This window comes from Anomaloglossus baeobatrachus, chromosome 3 (genome assembly GCF_048569485.1).
Source record: "Anomaloglossus baeobatrachus isolate aAnoBae1 chromosome 3, aAnoBae1.hap1, whole genome shotgun sequence".
NCBI classification, from domain to species: domain Eukaryota; kingdom Metazoa; phylum Chordata; class Amphibia; order Anura; family Aromobatidae; genus Anomaloglossus; species Anomaloglossus baeobatrachus.
The window spans coordinates 296,264,913-296,291,652 of NC_134355.1; the positions used below are offsets into that span (position 1 = coordinate 296,264,913).

Here is a 26,740-nt window from a genome sequence, read left to right on the forward strand (position 1 = left end):
AAAGAGGAATCTGAATCTTATGAATCAAGTCATTTCGCCAGACCTCCAGGGAGGCTGACATGGTGGGAACACACGGGGAGAACCGTGAACGGCTCAAATATTCTGCTTCCATCATTCTTCTGACCGAGCCCTGGCGGGACAGGAAATTTTCAATCTGAGCCCATCTATGTGAATTACCTGGACGCCACCATTCCTTTAGTGATTCAATTAGTAAGGCTTTATAATATGCCGTTATGTTTGGGGTGCCCAATCCCCCTAAGTCATATGGGGGGTATAACACTTTACCTGCGACCCTAGCCCTTTTATTACCCCAGACAAATTTGTTAGTCAACGATTGAAGTTTCATCAGGGTTTTGTGAGAAATTTTGATGGGAAGGCATCTGAGCACATACAATATTTTGGGTAAGAAAACCATTTTAAAGGACTGTATCCTGGCCATCCAGGACAATGATATTTTTTCATATCTTCCCAATTCCTTTTCTAAATTTTGGATCAGAGGTTCCAAATTTTCTTTAATTAACATCTGCGATGGTGTCAGCTTAATACCCAAATAAGGTATCCCCCTGTCGCACCATTTGAATTGAAAGGCCCCCTCCAGCGCACTCCTGGCCTCCGCCGGTACATTAAACGGCAGTATCAAAGACTTTGCCGCATTAAGCTTATAATACGACACTTTAGAAAAGTTTTGATAATGTGTTCACCACTGCTGGAATCGACACTGCAAGGTTAGAACAGGAAATTATCACATCGTCTGCGTATAAACCATGTTTATGTTCAAATTCCCCAACTCTTATACCAGAAATGGCTATGTTTTCGTATAGCTTCCGCCAGAGGTTCCACCACTAAAGCAAAAATAGCGGGAGACAATGGACACCCCTGGCGGGTGCCATTACTTATTTGAAATTTAGATGACAGAAACCCCCATGCCAACACTGACGCATTTGGGTAAGAGTAGAGGGCTAGAATGGATGACTTGATGTTCCCCAAGAACCCGAATTTTGTTAGAACTCTCTCCAGGTATCCCCAGTGCACCCTGTCAAAGGCTTTTTCAGCATCAAGAGACAGGAATGCACTGGGTTCACCCGATATCTCCACCAGTCCAATCAAGTCAAGCATCCGTCTGGTGCCATCCTTAGATTGCCTCCCTGTCACAAACCCAACTTGATCTGGAGCCACTAAGGTCGGGATCACTTTGTGAAGTCTATCTGCCACTAGTTTGGCATAAATTTTAACATCACAATTTAGGAGTGAGATGGGCCTAAAATTACCCGGGGTGTCTGCAGGTTTCCCTGGCTTTGGTAGCGTGATAATTATCGCTTCTAAGTTGTCTGGAGAAATTGACCCTTTATTTTGCCAAAAATTGAAGGTTTTTGACATAAAGGGGGACAGAGTGGATGTAAATTGTTTGTAATATTCGTATGGCAGCCCATCGGGGCCCGGGGCAGAGTTAGACTTAGTCATTTTGATGGCACCTAGGATTTCATGTGTAGTAAAGGGAAGATTAAGTTCCTCTAATTGCTCATCTGAGACCCGGGGAAGATCCAGGGTGTCTAGGAAACCCTGTATATCCACTTGAGTCGGCTGTGACGTATTGGAATCATATTTTAGATTATACAGGGCCTCATAGTATTTCGCAAATGCTTCTGCTATTTCAATGGGATGTCTAGTGATTGTTCCGTTCGGGTCCCTCAGGAATTCTATTTTAGATTGGATCTCACGTTTTTTCGTCCTTCTTGCCAATAAGGACCCCGCTCTATCCCCCATAGCATAAAATGTCGATCTATTTTTTTTAAGATTATGTTCGTATTTTTGCAGGAGTAGGGATCTTAGTTGGAATCTATGGGTTACAATTTCTTTAGTCAAGTTAGGGGATGCTTTGGCTTTATTCAGGGATTCAAGGTGATGAATACGGGTTAATATATATTTAATATCTGCGTCTTTTTTCCATTTTTGGATGGAGGCTATTTTTATGAGCTGCCCTCTGACTACGGCTTTATGAGCAGCCCACAGGGTCTCGTCAGAAATTTCCCCATTATTATTAAGTTTAAAATATTCTGTTAACACTGACTCTACTTCATCATGTACCTTCTGCCTACCAAGCAAGCTGGTATTCAGTCTCCACCTAGGGGAATTTTGAACATTAAAGCTACCCTGAACAGACAAAGAGATCGGCGCATGATCTGTCCAAGTAATTAATCCAATATCAGCTGCCACACAATTACTTATAGATTTGCTGTCGACCAAAAAAAAATCAATTCTACTGTATGAGCGGTGCCTGGAAGAGAAGAATGTATAGTCTCTTTCTGATGCGTGCAAATATCTCCAGATGTCATGAAAATGGAATTCATTGATGAGATGCTTAAGTTCCTTAGCATGTGGGATGCTGGTGTTGGAGCAATCCATGGAGCGTATTACAGGTATATTAAAGTCTCCACAGATGATTTCCGCCCCTGTGGCAGTATCTTTGAATGCTTGGAAAAATTTCCTAGCAAAGTTCAATTGTGATGAATTTGGGGAGTAGACCGTTGCCAAGGTATAAGGGACGCTGTTGATATAACAAGACAAAATAATATATCTTCCATCCGCTCCATAACTGACATTTATCAATTTAAAGGCCACTGAGTTCTTTATTAAAATGGCCACTCCTCCTCTTTTTTTTGAGTCATTAGCAAAAAAGGTGTGTTGGAAGCTTGGATGAAGTAGCCGTTTATTATCTGTGGAAAGAAGGTGGGTCTCCTGAATGCACGCTATATCACAGTTAGATGCCTTGACCTCTCTCCACATCATTGACCTTTTTGCTGGGGAGTTGAGCCCGTTCACATTAATAGACAATATCTTAATTCTCATAATGGAGCCGCAGGGGGGGTTGAATTCCCAGGAACGCCATCAGGGATGAGAGGGGCTAGACCAGCAAGGAATTGAGAGAAATTTCCAGAAAAAATTAAGGAACATTTGTGAGAAGAGGAACAAAAACAAAAAAATTCCAACAACACCGGTTTGCCCCGAATAGGGTGCCCGGTGTATAACCGCTCGCCATAGGCGAGAACATCAGGGGGGCTACGTGACATCCCGTGTCACAGGAGCAGGGACAGCAGGTGCCATAAGCAGGAAGGAGTCCCAGCTAAGCTACTGACCATTCAGGGTTAATCCTGTCTGGAGGGCCTCTATGATTCTCCTGCCCACCAGGGTTTGGTGGGTGGGCTATTCCCCAGTCATCCAGCAATTTGCCCAGCTGAGAAGGAGTATGACATATGTGAGTGCCTCCATCTTTGAAAATTATCATCTTCACCGGAAAACCCCACTTGTACTTGATGTCTTGATCTCTAAGGAGTTTAGAAAGGTGGGCAAATTCTCTTCTTTTATTAAGAGTTGCAGCAGAAAGATCTGGGAAGATTTTTAGTCCCATGAAAGTGTCTGGCAGGGCTGGATTTCCCCTCAGTGTGTGCAGCACAGCTTCTTTTGTTTTATAGAAATGAAGTCTAGCCAGGACATCTTTAGGCAGAGCTGGATCTATGCCTTTGGCTTTCGGGACTCTATGAATCCTGTCCACTATCAGGTCTCTGGTGTCCCATTCAGGGAGTATAAGCTGCAGAAACTTGTGCAAGTATTCCTGGAGGTCTTTATCTGCTACTGATGAGGGAATCCCTCTGATTTTTAGGTTATTTCTTCGGGATCTGTCCTCTATATCACTGATTTTAAGTTTTAGTGCCTCCACCTCCTTTTCCAAAGCTGTGTTAGCATCTATCAGATTGTTATGTGATGTTGCAAACTCAGCCATCTTAGTTTCTACATGCTCTGTGCGAACCCCTAGAGACCTGATCTCTTCCTTCAGCTCTCTTACTATTTCTCTGAGATCAGCCTGCAAGGAAGCCCTCAGCGTTTTCAGCAGAGCTTGCATTGTTTCCTCTGTCAAAGGAATGGCTGTGCAGCCTCTTAAACAGCCTGTTCCTCCCTGTGAGGAGTGGGAAGAAGCTGAGTGTGAAGCCATCTTGCTTGGTGAGCAGAGATCCCTATCCAGGGGGTAGAAGTCTGTCAGTTTGGCTGGAGTGCCAGTCTTTTTAGGTCTCCCCTTAGGCATAGCTGGGGGCTGGGGTTACTCACACCTCCTGTAGCTGGTAATCCTGTTATCTGTGAGCTGATAAGAGCCGGTTTATCCTGCTGCAGCACAGAGCTCTCCTTCAAGCAGCCGTCGCCATCAGCGTGCAGGCCACGCCCCCCGATTCTTTATTGTGATGTTCAGAGCACTAAAGTGACTTTTAAAGAATTCTCAAAGTTCAAATAAGAAATATTAAATTTAGAACTTGTAAATAATATAGTCCTATGGGAGACAGGTAGAAAATCCTCCCAGCTAATATTTCACCTTTCTGAGGTATGCAGTTATATCAGTTCAGTCAGTAAAGGCACTGTCTCATGTCAATAATACTCAACTGTAGGGGAAAAGGTAATATTAGGATACAAGTGTCACATCCACATGGTTCACATTGTAAAAAGCACCATAAAAACTTTGAACCTTCATTGCAGGCTAGGCCATGTTGGATATAGCATAAACTCTCTACTTCTTGCAACCTTGGCCTGGTTGGTAGAAGCTGATCTGATATTTTATGAGTAAAATTATAGGTGGTCCTAGAAACCTGAACTCAGGACAGTGGGTATAAAAAGATTGTTTAAACAATTGAAAGTTGTTGACATGTTGGGGGTCAACCAGGTCTGTGGTTTATTCCATGTGGTTTATTCCATGGTTTACCTATCACGGCGAAACACAAAAGCATCTATAGATTGAATAAGTTCGGTATATTAGGTATATTCTGTTATTTCTCCTTTTTATTCTGTTATTTCTCCTTTTTATTTCATAACTATGTTGCATATTTATGTGTCACTTTATTTTCTCTTTTTGTTCATTTTTCTTGTAAGCATAAAGCTTAACACTTTAAGACGTTATTAAGACGTTTAGCCATTGCATACTCTAAAGAGTCCATAGCCTTTAAGAGTGTTAAACTTTGACTATTAAACAGCAGTATGTATTTTGGGCACTCAACACCCTGTTGAGTGTTTTTTTTTTTTTTACAAGAACCAGACAAGGTGGCACTGATTAAACTTTGGGAGAAAGGAATTGACACAGCAGATAAATCAAAGGATTTGCTAATTGTTGCCTTGATGGAGTAGGAATCTAGGAAATGTATTGGGGTACTTGGACAAAGGCATTATGTGTCTGAGGACCTTGACCCGGAAATAACTTTTGAAATTTCTCTTGCATGATGTCTGGTAGTACCAAGACTAAAGAGCATTTGAGCCATAACTTTTATTGACCCAATATGAGGGCTGACAAAGCCAATTACTGTTGATCTTGAACAATTTATCAAACAGTTGGAAATTCTGGGAATATCCATTAGACCCTGTTGATTTCACTACAACCCCATCAGCCCCGGGAGATTTTCCCTTTTTCATTTTCGTTTCTTCCTCCCCTTCTTCCGAGAGCCAAAACTTTTTTATTTCTCTGTCAATATTGATATACGATGTCTTATTTTTTGCGGGACGAGTTGTACTGGAAAACGGAAAAAAATTCCAAGTGCGGTAAAAGTGCAAAAAAAAGTGCAATTGTTTTGGGGGTCTTTATTTACCGTGTTCCCTATATGATAAAACTGATGTGTCTGTAAGATGCCTCACATCGATACGAGTTCCAGATAGATACCAAACATGTATACTTTTACTTTTAATTAAGGGGTGAAAAGAATTCAGACGTTCATCCGAAAAAAGAGTAACGCTTTTGTAGACATTTTCTGAGACCTGTCAGTGTAAAGGCCACTTTACACGCAACAACATCGCTAATGAGATATTGCTGGGGTCACGGAATTCGTGACGCACTTCTGGCCACGTTAGCGACGTCGTTGCGTGTGACACCTATGAGCAACCGCTAACGATCAAAAATACCTAATCGTTGATCGTTGACACGTCATTCTTTTTCAAAATATCTTTGCTGGTGCTGAACGCAGGTTGTTCGTCGTTCCTGAGGCAGCACACATCACTACTTGTGACACCCCGGGAACGACGAACAACAGTGTACCTGCGTCCTCCGGCAACAAGGTGGGCGTGTCGTTAATGCGGCTGGTCTCCGCCCCTCCGCTTCTATTGGCGGGCCGCTGTGTGACGTCACTGTGACTGGGCACGGACCTCCCCCTTAAAAAAGAGGTTGTTCGCCGCCCACAGCTATGTCGCTAGGAAGGTAAATATGTGTGACGCGTCCTAGCGATATTGTTCGGCATGGGCAACGATTTGCCCGTGACACTCAAACGATGGGGGCGGGTGCGATGTCGCAGCATGTAAAGCACTCTTTAGTCTGACCCATCAGAGTCAGTGGCTCAGTGATGGCTTATTTTCTGCATCTTGAGATGACGTTTTTACTGATACCATGTCTGTGCAGATGCTGTTTTGCTCACCTGTGATTACATTTTCATTTTTTTTTTACGGCAACCAAACAACCTAATTTTGGAATTTACATTTTTTTCTCACCATGCTGTTACCGATCAGATTCACTGATTTTATATTTTGATAGATTGTGCATTTCTGATACAAAATCTTTGTATATTTTTAAATTTTTAACTGTTTAATTTCCAATGGGACGAATGGTGGGTGATTTGAACTTTTAGGTTTTTTGTATTTTTTCATATTTTTTAAAACTTATTTTTTATTTATTTTACCAGTCCCCCAAGGGGACTTTATCACTACAGTGTCCAATCGCTTGTTAATTTCTGCTGATCAAAGTAGCATCGCTCTGATCAGCAAAACTTCAGAATTCCTGTGAGTGCCGACACTCTGTCAGCTCTCACAAGAAGTGAATCATGGCAGCGTCAGGGGTCATCAGCTGACCCCTCACTACTATGGCAATACATTGGTCCCCCGTGATCCCGTCACGGGGCTGCCAATAACGGCAAGGAACAGCGCAATCCCCACTGCGTCCATTTAAATTGTGTTGACAGTGTTTGACAGCGCGATCTAAAGGGTTAACAGGTGCAGGCAGATCTCCGATCCACCTGCACCTGTTAGCCACACGTTTCTGCTGATCAGATCAGCAGAGATGTGCGGGGATTACAGCGAGCTCACTGCACGAGGCTACGGTAATGGGAGTTAGGGAGATAGGGATAGGGAAATAGACAGCTACATCCTTGGTCATAAAGGGGTTAAGAATTGTTTGGAATGTAATCCTGAAGCTCAAGGAGTCATTGTGTTGGAATATGTACTGAAACACTCAGAGATGGCATCTAGAATCTAATCAAGCTGGGTCATGAGAATGTGAACTAAGCCCAAACCAACCAGAAACTGTGGTATGACCATACTGCTTGAGGATATAGAGACGGAAGGTCTATCTAAAGGGGTATAAAGTTTGAGTGTTCGTTCCTATGTTGAAGTTACAAATAGCATGGGAAGTTGCCTACAATATATGCAAGCAACTGAATTGATGTTACCTATGTTGTGAACCTGGATGAACATACAAGGAGTCAAAAGGTTTTCATAGTATGATGAATCATAAAAGGGGGTGAATATATACTGAATGTTGTCTGGACTAAGTCATAAGATATTGGTCATGGTAATTTGGATTGTTTGTCCTGCCAGAGAGAACTTAGTGGAAAAGATGCGCTTAAGAGATAGCAAGTAAACCAGCATCCCATACACAATCAAAAAAGGGGCCAGCATACGGTAAAAGGCAATATGAGTATATATTTCTGACATCAGCATGGATAATATTGTATAAAGGACCATAAAAACTTTGACATTTGATTGTAGGATAGGGCATGCTAATATAGCAGGAACAAATTCTGAGGGGGGGTAATCTCTTAAGGGGGCTTTACACGCTACGATATCGTTAATGTTTTATCGTCGGGGTCACGTTGTTAGTGACGCACATCCGGCGTCATTAACGATATCGCAGCATGTGACACTTACCAGCAACCTTAAGCGACCTCAAAAATGGTGAAAATCGTTCACCATGGAGAGGTCGTCCCAAAACCAAAAATCGGTAATGGTTGATTCGATGTGGTTCGTCGCTCCTGCGGCAGCACACATCGCTGTGTGTGACACCGCAGGAGCGAGGAACGTCTCCTTACCTGCCACCGGCCGCAATGCGGAAGGAAGAAGGTGGGCGGGATGTTACGTCCCGCTCATCTCCGCCCCTCCGCTTTGATTGGCCGGCCGCTTAGTGACGTCGCGGTGACGTCGCTGTGATGCCGAATGTCCCTCCCCCTTGAGGGAGGGATTGTTCGGCAGTCACAGCGACGACGCTGACCAGGTAAGTGCGTGTGACGCTGCCGTAGCGATAATGTGCGCTTCGGCAGCGATCACACGAAATCGCATGCACGATGGGGGCGGGTGCTTTTGCGTACGATATCGTTAGCAATTGCTAGCAATATTGTAGCGTGTAAAGCCCGCTTTAGAGTAGTGTCATTCAGGACACCTAGACATGGTTGGTACAAGCTTCAAAGACTAGGCAGATGGACAACTTTTATCCAAACTGGACATCACCTGTCCATATAGTAGGGTGGAATTTAGGAAAATTAGCTGGTTAAAAGGGGTTGTCCACTACCAGGACAAGTTGTTCTCATTCCTTTTCTTTGCCCTCATTAACATAAAAAAGCTTATGCTAACATCTACTGCCAGCACCATTCCAGCAAAGCCAACAGTCACTCTCCTAGGCTCATGCGAGGTTGTTATGTCACGCAAGCCCCACAGCCAATTATCACTGACTTCCCTCTTCCTGCCTTCAGATGTATATGTAATCAACAGAAAGTGAGAGCTGAAGCTGGCTGCTCCCTTCCTGTTAACTACTTATATGTTCAAAGGCGGAGAGAGGGAAGCCTACGGTAATTGGGTTTGGGGCTCGCATGGTGTAGCAACCTCATGTGATCCCCGGGAAAGTGAGTGATGGCTCCACTGGAACGGAGAATGCATGGGAGGTGAGCATAAGTTTTTTAAGAAGGTAAACAAAAGGAATGAGGAGTTGTCCTAGTAGGCGGACAACAACATTAATATTCAATCAAATTGCCCTCTTATAAGGTTACTGGCTATTTATAGAGACCTGAAATTTTCCTAAAAAACTGACAGGTGGTCTTGGAAACATAAGCCCAGCACTCAGTATATATAAGGAATCACTGGAGAGTCCTCATACCACGCATTAGTAAAAAAACAGAGTAAGGGACTCACTTGAGTAGTATAATAAGAAGGTGACTTTGCTCAGTGGCAGACTCACACCTGCCTGATGAACTCAGTGGCCTCTCCTCTTCTACTACAAGCCCTGCTCGCAAATAAGAGAGCAGCTGCATTTGATAGCAGATGCAGTAGAAGCATTGTGAGGTGAGTGATTCCACTTCTGCACTCTATAAACCTGAAGATACTATCACATCTATTTTTTTAATTCCATCACTTCAGCAGATTTTTCTGCCTTTGGGTTATACTGGTTGAGTTTGTTGGGCCTTTGTTCTTTTTCAGCTCCTATATTTGTACCTTGTATGTATATATTCGGTTTACATTTAACAGAACAGAAAATATGAGTCATCAGCCATCAGTCATCTAGCAGCGTCTATGTACTCTAAATGATTCGAGAATTCCAGACTCCAGTTCATTGACGTCATAGCTAAGCTGACTGCAAACTTAAAAGATTTCTCGTTCTTGAAAATTAATAAAAAGTGCTGCTTTTAGAATTATGTTTCTGAAAAGTTGACCTGCTACTCACAGATACATAAAAAAAGAGATGATTCATTAATTATACAATTACAAGCTACAAATTGCTTCACCACTTAATGCAGTAGAGCATGTAGGTCTGTTTTTTTTTTTTGTTTTCTTAAATCAGATAAAGTCCTTTTGCCATCTAGTGGAAAGAGAGTAAAGTTACAAAATAATGTTTACTGATTAATTTTTTATTTTTTTTTTTTAAATCTTGGTTCTCATACACCTTAGATTTCTGTTGGCCAAATGCTCATTCTGCTGACAGCAATCATTGCTGTGTTCACGTACTTTCAATAGAAACAGAACAGACATCTGCTGCTAGTAGAGTCTAGAGACATCTTCTGCAAAAACAACAGAGTATGATTTAAAACTGACTGAGTTTTCCTTCTTCTGATGTCAAAAGGCCTTCATACACCTTAGATCATTGACTAATCTCACAAAAACAACAGGTTTATTTGAATTTAAAGGGGTATTCCCATTTCCAAGATTCTATCTCAATATGTAGTAGGGGTAATGCTAATATTAGCAAATACCTGTAATTCGAAATGGAGTATAGTTCTTCTCATTCGCTATGTTGCTTACCCCATCTGCAGGGCATTACAGTAACTTAGAGTATCCATGGTTACAACTAACAACCAACTGTCACTATATGCGTGGTAGAAACCATGAACATGAAAATGGTAGAGGAAATTAAAATGGTGGAGGTTCATAAAGCAGGAGAAGGCTATGAGAAGATAGCAAAGCGTTCAAGTTGCCCTTCCTTCAGTTCGAAATATAATTAAAGGGAACCTGTCAGGTCCCATATACCTTGTAACTTGGAAGAATGTTGATGTGTGGCCTAAAAACCCCTTCTTACCCATCCCTATGTTGTATTATTGTGTAAAACGAATGTATAAAAAAAGTTTTATAACTTATGTGCTCCGTATGTAAATGAGCAGAGGGACTAGGCCCCAGGGCGTCACTTTGCTCCATCTAGTTTGCCCTGTGGGCTTTATACCATGGATTTACATGAGCAACATCACTGTCACCGCGAATGAGAAGCATGCGCAATTCTCATTTGCGTAGCCTTCTTAGCCGGGTGTTTGCTTGTCGGCTTTAGATGCGCTTTGCGCATGGTCGGAAGTGCAGTAGCTTTCAGATCATGCGCAGTGCGCTTGTGAACCCGACAAGCATACACCCAACTAAGAAGGCTGCGCGACTAAGAAGCGCGCATGTCGCTCATGTAAATCCATGGTATCACACCCACATGGGGCATGATATCATGGAAAGAGGGAAAACTAAATGGGGCGAAGCGACGCACTGGGGACTAGTCCCTCTGCTCATTTACATAGGGAACACGTAAGTTCTAAAACTTTTTTTATACATTAATTTTACACAATATTACAACACAGGGATGGGTAGGAAGGGGTTTTAAAGGCCACACATTACCCTGAATGTAGGTTACAAGGCATATGGGACCTGGCAGGTTCCCTTTAAGAAATGGCAGTTAACAGAACAGTGGAGGTCAAGATAAGGTCTGGAAGATCAAGGAAAGTGCCTGTGAGAGCTGCTTGTAGGATTGCTAGAGATGCAAATCAGAACCCCGCTTAACTGCAAAAAAACACTTAGCAGACTCTGGAGATGTGTTACATTGTTCTACTGTTCCGAAACACCTGCACATATATGGCGTTCATGGAAGAGTCATCAGAAGAAAACAACCTCTGGGTCCTCACCATAACATTCAGAATCAGAAGTATGCAAAAAGAACATCCATACAAGCCTGATGCAGTTTGGAAACAAGTCCTGTGGAGCAATGAACTTAAAATAGAACTCTTTGACGACAATGATCAAAGATATGTGTGGAGAAAAAAGGGTACAGAGTTTCAGGAAAAAAACATGTCGCTAACCATTAAGCATGGCCAGATTTTGAACATTACACCCCGCTGGGAGGTCATCTATGCATGTAGTGATGATTTAGTCTCTAGACTTACTTTTTTACTGTATGGGACATGAGCTTTTGCTGCTCTGATTTCAGCTGTACTGTAATGTAATGCTCAATTATTGCATTACAGTTCAGCACTGACAGAAGCAACTGGGATCATGCTCCTGGCATAAATACAGATGCTTTCCATAGCCTGGTGACCCTAACATTGTCATGACATCCTTGGAACACCATCGCAACCATTGGGCACTCGTGATTACATTGCGGGGGCACCAATTGGAGGGGAGAGTGTGATCGATATCGATTGCAGCATTTAACGAGTTAAACAGCCAGGGATGGTGCAGGGACTGTCCCGAGCTGTGAGGGCCAGGGCTCAGCTGTCAGGAAAGCCGAGCTCAAGGTGGCGTTTGTTGGAGCACAGGACGTACTGTACTGTAATCGCCAGGACGTACTGGGTATCTACTTGGTCGTTAAAGCACTGACAGTCAGCATGTACCCAGTTCGTCTAATGTCGGTAAGGGGTTAATATAGACGAACCAGATATATATTATACAATGCTCACACACACCGTATTTCACAAAAGTGAATGCACTCCTCATATTTTTGTAAATATTTTCTTATATCTTTTCATGGAACAACACTGAAGTTATGTTACTTTGATGCAATGTAAAGTAGTGAGTAAACAGCTTGTACAACAGTGAAAATTGGTGTGCCCTCTTAATAACTAAACACAGAGCCAGTCATGTCAAAACTGCTGCCAGCAATTAGTTGCCAGGGCTTCATATAATTATGGAGCACCCCAACTTAACGCGCTAGAAACTTCCAGAAAAAGCCAATTTCTGGGAGTTATCGGAGGCCCTGTGAGATTTGGCATCTCTTTGGGGAGTTTAGTAGGTCTCTTTTCTGGGAGAGTTATAAAAGTCCTGGAAGAGTTGTCAAAGTATGAGTTTCATACATGGTGGCAGAAATTTTGTCTATTCCATTACCGGTTTGCTCATTATATGGATACAGACATTTACTGTCCAACCACAGTGCATATGGTCTACATGGAATAGAAATTGCAATATTATAATTGATCTATATAGCAATATGAAGCACCAAAATTGTCAATGACTTCTTTGTTCATTACCTGGGTTTGTAAGGAAGAAATATGGTCGACCAACAGCTCCTTGTCTCTTCTTAATTCTGTGTTGATTTGTTCTTCTTTAATTAATATAGCTTGTATCTCAGCAATCTGACTGCTTAATGTAGTGGATCTTAAATCTTGTAGACCATTTCCACTAAGAAGTAGATCAATCTAGAAAATCAAAAGACACTAATACAAAGTGCACCATGTACTGTGCCCACACTCAGAAGTATTTACCAACATACCATCCGTAACAGTTCTCACTCATGTTCTCTAACTTATACTATATGTTAGTTGAAAAAAAAACAACTATATATAAATATAACATTTTTCATGTTTTGCCACTTAGCATCCTGACATTTCATGTTGTTTTTTGGGTGGTTTTGTTTTTTGAGGGTTTGCATCAGATCATGTAAAGAACATGCCTAAGGCCTCTTTCACACATACGTGCCTCCGGTACGTGTTTGGTCATTTTCCGCACGTACCGGAGACACGTACACTTGTAGACCTAGGTATTCCAATGGATTTGGATACACATATGTATTTACACACGGAACGTGTGTCCGTTCTGTACATACGTGTGTCCGTGTGTTTCTCACAGCAACATTTCCGTTTTCTCTCCGGCATCACGGGTGTCACAAGGAACGCAAACGGGTTACACGTAACACAAACAGACCACACGGATGTGTTCCGTGTGACATGTACCGGAGAAAAGACATGTGTCTGCGAGAAAAAAAACAAAAAACTTTACTCGCCTTCTCCAGCCCTCCTGTCTCTGCCGCTGCTGTCAGTTGCTGCCGACCGCCGCTCATTATGTTAATTGAATATTCACTTCACTGCGGCCGGAAGCAGCAGCAGCGGGAAGTCGGCAGGACCGGAAACGGAAGTTCAGCACCACGGACAGCGACACCAGGGACGAAAGGAGCAGAAAGTTCCCGTTCTCCGTGTGTTATCACGAATAACACACGGAAAACACATGTATACAATAAACATGGCTCACGGAGGGTAAAACGCACCTCTGACACGTCCGTGAAAAATGTGCGTGGTTTTTCACGAACGTGTGAAAGAGGCCTAAAACTGTGAACATTTTTTTTTCTCTTTTTATTGTGAGGCAGACAACAAATAGGACAAAATAACTGAATAACTCAGACTTGAAGATTGCTGTTCACCAGAGGAAACCACCTAACTTGAAGGAGCTGGAGTAGTTTCACTTTGAGGAATGGGCAAAAATTCCAATGGCAACATGTGGAAAGTTCATCATAGAAGAGTTTTATCAAAGTGACTTGTAGCTGTAATTGCTGCAAAAGAAGGCTCTACAAAATACTGACAATAGGGGGATGAATAGTTATGCAGACTAAAGTTTTCAGCAATCTTCAAGTCTGATCACAGATTCTAAATTGGATTAAGGTCTGGGCTTTGACTAGGCCACTCCAATACAGTTACACGTTTCACCTTAAACCAATCGAGTGTTACTTTAGCAATATGCTTTGGCTTATTGTCTTTTAGGAAGGTGAACCTCTAGCTCAGTCTCAAATCTCTGACAGACTGAAATAGATTTTGCTCAAGAATATCTGTGAATTTCGCACCATCCATCTTCCTCCAAACTCCAACTATTTTCCCTGTCCCTGCTGTTGAAAACATCCTCACAGTATGATGCTGCCACATTTCACTGAGGGGATGGTATTCTTGGGGTGATGAGCTGTGTTGGTTTGGAGTCAGACATTGCGTTTACCTTGGTGGCCAAAAAGTTCAATTTTCACATCTTACTTCAGCACCTTTCTCCATCCATTTGGGGAGTCTCCCACATGTCTTAGGCAAAATCAAAACGAGTCTTCCAATTTTTGCCTGTAAGTAAAGGCTTTTTTTCTGGTCACTCTTCCATAAAGGCCAGCTTTATGGAGTGTACGGCTTATTGTGGTCGCACGGACAGATATTTCAGTTTTTGCTTAGGACTCTGCAGCTCATTCTGGGTTACCTTTGGTCTCTGTGCTGCCTCTCTGTTTAATGCCCTCCTTGCCCGGGCTGAGAGTTTTGGTGGGTGGCAGTTTGTTGTTGTACCATGTTCTTTCCATTTGATGATAATCATTTATCAGCCACCTTGGGTTGCCGCTGCCTGGATCCATTTTTAAATGCGATTACAGTAGTTGTGACTTTCACAACTACAGTTGGTGAGTATATTTGCTCCCCTTGCCTATTGCCCTGTGCCTATAAGGGTAAGACCCTATTGCGCTTTATTCTCCACAGCTCTTCCTCTCATTTGATGATAATGGATTTGATGGCGGTTGGGGAGGTCATCAGAGATTGGGATATTTTTTTTAGAACCCAACCCTGACTTGTATTTCTCAACAACTTTGTTTTTAAATTGTTTGGAGATCTTCTTGGTCTTCATGGTGTTGTTTGGTTAGGGGTGCCTGTTATTTAATGGGGATGCAGCCTCTGTGGCCTTTCAGAAAAGGTGTGTATATACTGACAGACCATGTGATTGCATGCAGGTAGACTTCCGTTATCTAAGCATGTGACAGACCTGGAAAGAGACAGACGGGGAAAGAGACAGACGGGGAAAGAGACAGACAGGGATAGAGACAGCCCGGGAAAGAGAGCGCCCGGGAAAGAGACAGCTGGGGAAAGACACAGCTGGGGAAAGAGACAGACCTGGAAAGAGACAGACCTGGAAAGAGATAGATGGGCAAAGAGACAGACCTGGAAAGAGACAGACCTGGAAAGAGACAGACCTGGAAAGAGACAGACGGGGAAAGAGACAGACGGGGAAAGAGACAGACGGGGATAGAGACAGCCCAGGAAAGAGACAGCCAGGGAAAGAGACAGCCGGGGAAAGAGACAGACCTGGAAAGAGACAGACCTGGAAAGAGACAGGCCTGGAAAGAGACAGATGGGCAAAGAGACAGACCTGGAAAGAGACAGACCTGGAAAGAGACATACGGGGAAAGAGACAGACGGGGAAAGACAGCCCTGGAAAGAGACAGCAGGGTAAAGAGACAGCCCGGGAAAGAGACAGCCCGGGAAAGAGACAGCCCTGGAAAGAGACAGCCCTAGAAAGAGACAGCTGGAGAAAGAGACAGCTGGAGAAAGAGACAGCCGGGGAAAGAGACAGCCAAGGAAAGACACAGACCTGGACAGAGACAGACCTGGAAAGAGACAGATGGGAAAAAAGACAGACGGGGATAGAGACAGCCCGGGAAACAGTCAGCCCGGGAAAGAGACAGACGGGGAAAGAGACAGACGGGGAAAGAGACAGACGGGGAAAGAGACAGACGGGGAAAGAGACAGATGGGGAAAGAGACAGACCTGGAAAGAGACAGACCTGGAAAGAGACAGATGGGCAAAGAGACAGACCTGGAAAGAGATAGCCCTGGAAAGAGTCAGCCGGGCAAAGAGACAGCGTTGAAAAGAGAGAGCCATGGAAAGAGAGAGCCCTGGAAAGAGAGAGCCCTGGAAAGAGAAAGCCCTGAAAAGAGACAGACGAAGAAAGAGACAGACAGGGAAAGAGACAGCCCTGGAAAGAGACAGACAGGGAAAGAGACAGACAGACACATACATAGAGACAGACAGAGATAGAGAGAGACAGACAGACACAGAGATGGAGACCGATAGACTGATACAAATACAGACAGAGATAGAAATAGTCAGACAGAGACATAGACACAGACAGACAAGAAAAGAGACAGACAGAGAGACAGACAGACAGTGACACACAGACAGAGACTGGGAGAGAGACAGAGAGACAGTTACTATCCCGGGCAACGCCCGGGTACTACAGCTAGTAATATATAAAGTGTAGTGTATGTATACGTGTGTGTGTGTGTGTGTGTGTGTGTCCGCTAAAGGAATCCGCACCGTCGCATTTACAATCACGAAATTTCGCACAGACGCCTCATGTGACCCAGGGAACGTCTAAGACTATGTTTTGACAGGAAAATTTAACCCCGTGCTTTACAGTTACTCTCCAAAAAACATGCCTCCATTCAAGTGAATGAAGCCTGGAACTACAGTTTATTAATAGCAGCTGTGATTAGTTGCTGTAGGAACAAAAGACGGTGTTAGTATAAGAAGCTTATGTGTGAGGTAATAAGATGTCAGTGGGGAGACGAATAGAGAGAGACAGACAGAGACAAACGGTGAAAGAGACAAATAGAGACAGACGGGGAAAGAGACAGAAAGAGACAGACGGGAAAAAAGACAGATCTGGAAAGAGACAGACCTGGAAAGAGACAGGCAGACAGGGAAAGACACAGACAGCGAGACAGACAAAGACGGATGGGAAAAGAGACAGACCTTGATTGAAACAGACAGGGAAAGAGACAGAGAAATAGAGACAGACAAGGAAAGAGACAGGCAGACAGGGAAAGAGACAGACAGGAAAAGACACAAAGAGATGGACAAAGACAGACAGGGAAAGAGACTGGAAAAGAGACTGGAAGACAGACGGGGAAAAAGACAGACTTGGGAAAGAGACAGACCTGGAAAGAGACAGACCTGGAAAGAGACAGACCTGAAAAGAGACAGACGGGGAAAGAGACAGATGGGGAAAGAGACAGACGGGGAAAGAGACAGACCTGGAAAGAGACAGACCTGGAAAGAGACAGACGGGGAAAGAGACAGACCTTGAAAGAGACAGACCTGGAAAGAGACAGACCTGGAAAGAAACAGACCTGGAAAGAGACAGACAGAGAGACAGACAAAGACAAACAGGGAAAGAGACAGACCTTGAAAGAGACAGACCTGGAAAGAGACAGATGGGGAAAGAGACAGACCTGGAAAGAGACAGATGGGGAAAGAGACACACCTGGAAAGAGACAGATGGGGAAAGAGACAGACCTGGAAAGAGACAGATAGTGAAAGAGACAGACAGAGAGACAGACAAAGACAGACGGGGAAAGAGACAGATGGGGAATTAGACAAACATTGAAAGAGACAGACCTTGAAAGAGATGGACCTGGAAAGAGATAGACCTGGAAAGAGACAGATGGGGAAAGAGATAGACCTGGAAAGAGACAGATGGGGAAAGAGACAGATGGGGAAAGAGACAGACCTGGAAAGAGACAGACCTGGTAAGAGACAGACGGTGAAAGAGACAGACAGAGAGACAGACAAAGACAAACGGGAAAAGAGACAGACGGGGAAAGAGAAAGACAGACACAGACATAGAGACAGACACAGAGATAGAGAGACAGACAGACACAGAGATAGAGACAGACTGATACAAAGACAGACAGAGAGATAGAAACAGACAGACACGGAAATAGACAGACAGAGAGCGACACACAGACAGAGACTGGGAGAGAGACAGAGAAACAGTTACTATCCTGGGCAACGCCCGGGTACTACAGCCAGTATATATATATATATATATATATATATATATATATATATATACTTATATTATCAAAACACAGACAAGATGACAGCATTTACAAATGCATAGTTTCTTATTCTTGGGGTAATTAAATTATCCAATATACCCGTTGTGTCATCCTTGGGATCAACCCTATCATCCATGGCTAGAGCAGTGAAAGGTGATCAGCCAGACGGCCACTTATTTGCACAATTACCTGTTTAGGCTTCATGATTTATTGAGTGACGTTCCTCTCTGTTCCTGTTTAATTCCATTATTTCAAATTTGGAAGTTTGGTTTTTTAATCGCATACATTATTTCTATTCTATCTTAGATATTAATGCAATATTAATGAATCCTGAAATCATGATCTATTAGGGAGGCCATGAGGACTGGAATTTGGGAACACTGTTCTATTAAAATGTTACTGATAAGAAACACATACAACACTACAGATATGTTAACCTTACCTGTCCCATCAAATCCTTGAAATGCTGCTTCTCTTTCTCCAGAAACACTTGCTGCATTTGCACCTGCTTGCTAAGTTGCTCTTCTTTGTCTTTGACAATTAGAAGTTGAGCGACACTTGTAGAACTGTGGGTGTAGTTGTCTTCCTTAAGTGCTTTTTGCTGGAATAACAAAATGTAGTTCTTTTAATTCACAATGCTTTTAAAATCACAATCAGTAATGGATTAGATATCAGGAGCCTGTAGGCACAGACTATCTGGTAAGTCAGTAAAATATCTACTTTCTCATAAAAAAGCAGCTTCATATATGCATTAGCATAACTAAGACTGTCGTGATTTTACAGTTATGATCCCAGCAGATTTTGGCTGTCCCAAGCCAAACATAGGGATGTGTTTCTATAAAACCCATTGAAGAGTGGGCAGAACCTCACAGTTAGGGTCAGCATACACGACGAGTAATATGGAGTGAGTGCAAAGCAATATAAAAAAAATTTGCATTCCTCTCGGACCAATATTACTCTATGGGGCAGCTCTGATTGTTTTCTCAGCCCTAATCGGACCAAGAAAACAATCGCAGCATGCTGCAGGTAGAATGCGATCTTGTTCCACTTACACACATTCAAAATTCTGGGGCGAGAGAAACATCACACATACACACACACACACACACACACACATATCTGTACACAGACTACAGGCGCACACACAGCGTGCAGCCATATACACACACACCTGTACACAGACGACAGGCGCACACACAGCGTGCAGCGATATACACACACACACACCTGTACACAGACGACAGGCACATACAGCGTGCAGCCATACACACACATACACACACACACCCCTGAAGACATCAAATAACGCAACACATACAATACACAAATGCGGAGGGATCACACATACACACACACAAACACACACACACATATCTGTACACAGACGACAGGCGCACACACAGCGTGCAGCCATATACACACACACCTGTACACAGACGACAGGCGCACACACAGCGTGCAGCAATATACACACACACACCTGTACACAGATGACAGGCACACAGCATGCAGCGATATACACACACACACACCTGTACACAGACGACAGGCACATACAGTGTGCAGCCATACACACACACACACACACACACACACACACACCCCCCTGAAGACATCAAATAACGCAACACATACAATACACAAATGCAGAGGGATGACATACAACAGATATGTTGGAAAGCGCAAACAGTGTAACACATGTCCACTACTTCTGTCAGCACCACTAAGCATAAACACATGTTCATTTCACCGCACTCCCGAAGCGATAGCATTGGGCCTATTTCTAGTAAATAATAACATACAGTAGAAAGCACTCTAACAGGTGCTCATACCCAAACTCAATGCGTTTCCCACCCTAGATCAGCAGTTCCTCAGGACTACATACTATTATCAATATGTGTGCAGTTGCACAGGTGATAATAACAAAACGTTGCTTCTATAGTATGGTAATAAGGAAAGGTGCTGCTTTGCATCATAATACTTAGCTGATACTTAAGGTTACAAACATAATGAGGGATGATGTCGCTCTACACTCAGTAAATATGCACTAGGGAATGACGCTACCAGTTCAGAATAAGACAACGTCTGTGCTAAAAGGAGATATCCTCATAGAAGGTGTGTATAATGACAAATGATATGCATTGCACTTAAAGGAGTTGTCCGACATTAGCTTAACAAAAAATTTTGAGTTTATCTGTGCTGTATTGTCATATAAATCACACCTACATTGTTATTTTCTGTTTTCTAACTTTTGTTCCTCTTGAATTATCCCTTTATTCTCTGCAGCTTCTTGTTTACATTCAGATCCAGCAAACATGACCACTTCCTGTGCTGAACCTCAGTCAGAGCTGTCACCGCCCAGCCTCAGTGTCCAGCCCCACCCCAGTGTCCAGCCGCACCCTCTGCCCGCCCCCTGCACACACAGTCCCTGTCAGTATATTCTTCCCCAGCACCTGACCTGGTATCACTACAGCATTGCAAATAACAGCCCCACATCGGGCTCTGCACCGCACACATATGGCTCTGCACACGCACACACATGGCTCTGCACCGTACACGCACACACATGGCTCTGCACACGCACACACATGGCTCTGCACCGTACACATGGCTCTGCACACGAATGGCTCTGCACCGTACACGCACACACATGGCTCTGCACACGCACACACATGGCTCTGCACCGTACACGCACACACATGGCTCTGCACACGCACACACATGGCTCTGCACCGTACACACATGGCTCTGCACACGCACACACATGGCTCTGCACCGTACACATGGCTCTGCACATGCATGGCTCTGCACCGTACACGCACACACATGGCTCTGCACACACACACACATGGCTCTGCACCGTACACGCACACACATGGCTCTGCACACGCACACACATGGCTCTGCACCGTACACACATGGCTCTGCACACGCACACACATGGCTCTGCACCGTACACATGGCTCTGCACACACATGGCTCTGCACCGTACATGCACACACATGGCTCTGCACACGCACACACATGGCTCTGCACCGTACACACATGGCTCTGCACACGCACACACATGGCTCTGCACCGTACACATGGCTCTGCACACGCATGGCTCTGCACCGTACACGCACACACATGGCTCTGCACACGCACACACATGGCTCTGCACCGTACACGCACACACATGGCTCTGCACACGCACACACATGGCTCTGCACCGTACACACATGGCTCTGCACACGCACACATGGCTCTGCACACGCATGGCTCTGCACCGTACACGCACACACATGGCTCTTCACCGTACACGCACACACATGGCTCTGCACACGCACACACATGGCTCTGCACCGTACACACATGGCTCTGCACACGCACACACATGGCTCTGCACCGTACACATGGCTCTGCACACGCATGGCTCTGCACCGTACACGCACACACATGGCTCTGCACACGCACACACATGGCTCTGCACTGTACACACATGGTTCTGCACCGTACACATGGCTCTGCACACGCATGGCTCTGCACCGTACACGCACACACATGGCTCTGCACACGCACACACATGGCTCTGCACCGTACACGCACACACATGGCTCTGCACACGCACACACATGGCTCTGCACCGTACACACATGGCTCTGCACACGCACACACATGGCTCTGCACCGTACACATGGCTCTGCACACGAATGGCTCTGCAGCGTACACGCACACACATGGCTCTGCACACGCACACACATGGCTCTGCACCGTACACGCACACACATGGCTCTGCACATTCACACACATGGCTCTGCACCGTACACACATGGCTCTGCACACGCACACACATGGCTCTGCACCGTACACATGGCTCTGCACACGCATGGCTCTGCACCGTACACGCACACACATGGCTCTGCACACGCACACACATGCCTCTGCACCGTACACGCACACACATGGCTCTGCACACGCACACACATGGCTCTGCACCGTACACACATGGCTCTGCACACGCACACACATGGCTCTGCACCGTACACATGGCTCTGCACACGCATGGCTCTGCACCGTACACGCACACACATGGCTCTGCACACGTACACACATGGCTCTGCACCGTACACACATGGCTCTGCACACGCACACACATGGCTCTGCACCGTACACATGGCTCTGCACACGCATGGCTCTGCACCGTACACGCACACACATGGCTCTGCACACGCACACACATGGCTCTGCACCGTACACACATGGCTCTGCACACGCACACACATGGCTCTGCACCGTACACATGGCTCTGCACACGCATGGCTCTGCACCGTACACGCACACACATGGCTCTGCACACGCACACACATGGCTCTGCACCGTACACGCACACACATGGCTCTGCACACGCACACACATGGCTCTGCACCGTACACACATGGCTCTGCACACGCACACATGGCTCTGCACACGCATGGCTCTGCACCGTACACATGGCTCTGCACACGCATGGCTCTGCACCGTACACGCAGACACATGGCTCTGCACACGCACACACATGGCTCTGCACCGTACACACACACACATGGCTCTGCACACGCACACACATGGCTCTGCACCGTACACACATGGCTCTGCACACGCACACACATGGCTCTGCACCGTACACATGGCTCTGCACACGCATGGCTCTGCACCGTACACGCACACACGGCTCTGCACACACATGGCTCTGCACCGTACACGCACACACATGGCTCTGCACACGCACACACATGGCTGTGCACCGTACACACATGGCTCTGCACACGCACACACATGGCTCTGCACCGTACACATGGCTCTGCACACGCATGGCTCTGCACCGTACACGCACACACATGGCTCTGCACACGCACGCACACACATGGCTCTGCACCGTACACGCACACACATGGCTCTGCACACGCACACACATGGCTCTGCACCGTACACACATGGCTCTGCACACGCACACACATGGCTCTGCACCGTACACATGGCTCTGCACACGCATGGCTCTGCACCGTACACGCACACACATGGCTCTGCACACGCACACACATGGCTCTGCACCGTACACACATGGCTCTGCACACGCACACACATGGCTCTGCACCGTACACATGGCTCTGCACACGCATGGCTCTGCACCGTACACGCACACACATGGCTCTGCACACGCACACACATGGCTCTGCACCGTACACGCACACACATGGCTCTGCACACGCACACACATGGCTCTGCACCGTACACGCACACACATGGCTCTGCACACGCACACACATGGCTCTGCACCGTACACACATGGCTCTGCACACGCACACACATGGCTCTGCACCGTACACATGGCTCTGCACACGCATGGCTCTGCACCGTACACGCACACACATGGCTCTGCACACGCACACATATGGCTCTGCAACCCCCCCATCCCCATCGGGAACACATGTGGAGTACATACTCACCCGTCCTCGGTCCCCGCCGCTCCTGCACGTTCGTCCGCTGCCTGTGCTCTCTTCAGCACAGTAGTGACGTCACCGCTGTGCTGCAGAGCGCACAGACAGCGGGAGGGACAGTGACTTCTCATCAGCACTTTCAAATGTACCGGCGTCGGTGATCTGTGATGCCGGTACATTTGAATGTGCGATCCTGGGCAGGGGGCCCGGTGCTGGAGCTGACACTACGGCAGCTGCCGCCAGGCCCCGCCCCCAGGTCACGGACCCCACAGCAGTGCAGGGGGAGGTTACTGGAGGTGCGGGGGGGAATGTGTGGGAGGGTGCAGGGAAGGGGGCGGTGACTCCTCGCACTGTATCCGCCCAGCAGGGAGGTGACATGCTGTTCCACATTTGCATGTCAACATGGCCCTGCCCATGTAGACGTGCAATGACCGGAAGCAGCAAAATCGCGGCAGGAGCGGTCACATGACCGCTCTGAGCCGGGGGAGAGGGGCTGACAGCAGGGCAGGTAAGTGGTCTCTATCTACTTACCTGCCCCAATGTAGCCCAATAGGGAAATAAAAAAAAAAAAGTCAAAGAAGCCGGATAACCCCTTTAAAGCACCATACAAGTGGGTTTTTTTGCTGTTTTTTATTGCACTGCTGGAAAAGTGCTTTAAATAAAAGTCCCCTGACCCCTTTATTATAATCACTGTCCACCGTCTTCATCTTCTATTGCCAGCGATCCAGTTGGTAATGAACTGCCGGCAGCTTCAGTGTTTTATGGAGTCTGCCAGAGGTCACAACTCAATACATCTCTGTGAAAGCCTTGTTCTAGCTCTAATAGACTTGCATTGGGAGCTTGTGACATAACTTCTGACTTCCAGCCAGTCACAAGTTATTGTCACAAGATGGTGTCGAGGGACTGGAGCTGCATTGGTAAAAAGTGAATGAACTGGAAGGTGAGTATATGACAGAGGACAGGGAGCTTACATTTAAAGTGTCACTACAATGTTGAAAAAAAACCCAGAAAAACGCCGGACTGGGGCTTTAAATAGCTTTTTAGAAAGTATGTGGCCGGATGTGACATATTAGTTACATGACACCGTCTACTGATCAAGTGTTACATAAAGGAAAAACATACCGGCTGCTGGAAAGGAAGTGTCGTGGGATGCGCCACACAATGGAAAACACCAATTGCTGCATAGGAAGTGAAGTAAGGTGCGCTCCAGGTAGGAATGCAAGTGAAAATCTGATAATGTATTCCTTACTGGAGCACTCCACCTGCTAAACCGGAATTGACGCCACAAGTGCTCCAATGTGGAATGCACAGGATCACTATTTCAGGGCACACTTGCCCATACCAGCAGGTGCCATCACATGGACACAAAACAAAATTGCATGTGACGTAAAAAGAAGAGGCCGTAGAGATGATTATATCCGGCAGATCAGGCAAACAGAACAAACAAATATATATGGATAGGCAGAAAAAAACAAACTGTTAATAACCTAAACCCTATATATTAACAAAGATCATATTCATCATAACAGAAATGATCAAAGCATATTAATACAAATAGACATTTGTGAATTGTACTTACATTAAGCAATATATAAAAAAATATAAATTCTACTTAAAATAAAAAAAAAGTAGGCCAGATGTGAATAATTACCAACATAACGGTCAGTGTGGATATTGATACATATTTAATCTCTATTTGGTTATGCCCACAATGGTTGTGCCTTTATCCATTAATAGTTACATTATTTGCATCAGTACTTATGAGGGTGTAATAGGACTTGATGACGGTGAGAGGGGGAGCCATTTGTGCAATTTTAAGATGCTAACCTCTCCGGACAGGTAGGGTTGTTTTAAGGTATATTAGGGCTTTTTGCAGCTAGCTAAAATTTACTTTACCTCTATCTGTGTATATAATTCTGTGTTTGTGGGGTGCCTTATTAGGGGCTGCTATTCATATAGGGTGTTCTTTATTGAATAATTTTATTAATACTTGTATTTTAATGCATATCTAATAGGCATAATTAGGTAATTTTTAAAGTTACATAACTATCAAACCCGGACAAAATAATAAAAAAAAAAAATAATAATAATAATAAAAAAAAAATAGTTTAGTTAATCTTTAAGGGGAACATATCATGTGTTTTTTTTAAATGCAGTATATTTTAAAAAGCCCCAAATGTGTTTTAAATGATGCAATGTGCATCACTAACATGTTTTTTTGGTGTTTTTTTTAATAAATAAAAATTCCATGTATTTATCTTAAAAAAGAAAGACTATATGTTTTGGTGAAAGCAGTAAATACCTTAGGTGTCAGTGAATAGGGGTAGAGATTTTGCAGAGATCAGTCACTGTCACGCAAGTTCAGGCAAGATTCTTTTTTTACTTAGTCATGTCCCCAGCATTGTAATTGATTACACCACAGGTCCTTCAACAGTACTTCTCTGCTGAGCTTCGCCTATTATGGTCACGATTAGCACAGGTCCTTCACCACCACGTCTTCAATGCTGAGCTCCGGAGCATCCATTTATTTTCATTTGAAAATGATTTGTTTTTTGCTTACTGGATCAGTTTCAAGTGGAAGAAAACTAAAGGCTATTTAATGGATTTCCATAGACTTCAATGTTAAAAAAACGGGCCCAGATAAAATTACTTTTTTTTTTAGAAGGACTTGTCTTGCGTCTGAGCAACTTTTTGTCAACAGATTGCTGCTGGATCTGTTCTAACGGATGATTACTCAACATGAGACAGCATACGGAATTAGCCAGCTCATCTGTACATGGGCCTTCCCTCTGTGGAGCACGGAAAACACCCTGTCTGGTGAGAATAATGCAGCGGAAGAAGGAAAAATAAGAATGATTTGGATACATTCTTTGACTTTATTGCAAACTTGTTAGATAAAAATCAAATGACAAAAAACATTTCTAAGATAGATTACATGACCCCAGGGAGTAATTCAATGACCATAGATGCATAAACGGCTATTGGATTCAGATCGAAAATAGTCCTAGGAGCTTTGACAAAGGCCTATTTTCGGTCTGGAACTCGTAGTTGTTTCTACATCTATGGTCACTGATTTACCCCCTGGGGTAATGTAATCTATCTTAGAAACCTTTTTTGTCATTCAGATTCTAGCAAGTTT

At 44.7% G+C, this 26,740-nt stretch overlaps 1 protein-coding gene across 1 annotated transcript in view; it reads right to left on the reverse strand.

Annotated features, from left to right (window-relative positions):
- The window catches only part of LOC142295208 (uncharacterized), a 135,918-nt gene that overhangs the window by 17,472 nt on the left and 91,706 nt on the right, over positions 1-26,740 (reverse strand). The window contains exons 8-9 of the mRNA XM_075338288.1: positions 18,585-18,743; positions 12,765-12,932 (exon numbers count right to left, since the gene is read on the reverse strand). Coding sequence (XP_075194403.1) covers positions 12,765-12,932; positions 18,585-18,743 — 327 coding nt within the window. The remainder of the gene's footprint in view (positions 1-12,764; positions 12,933-18,584; positions 18,744-26,740) is intronic.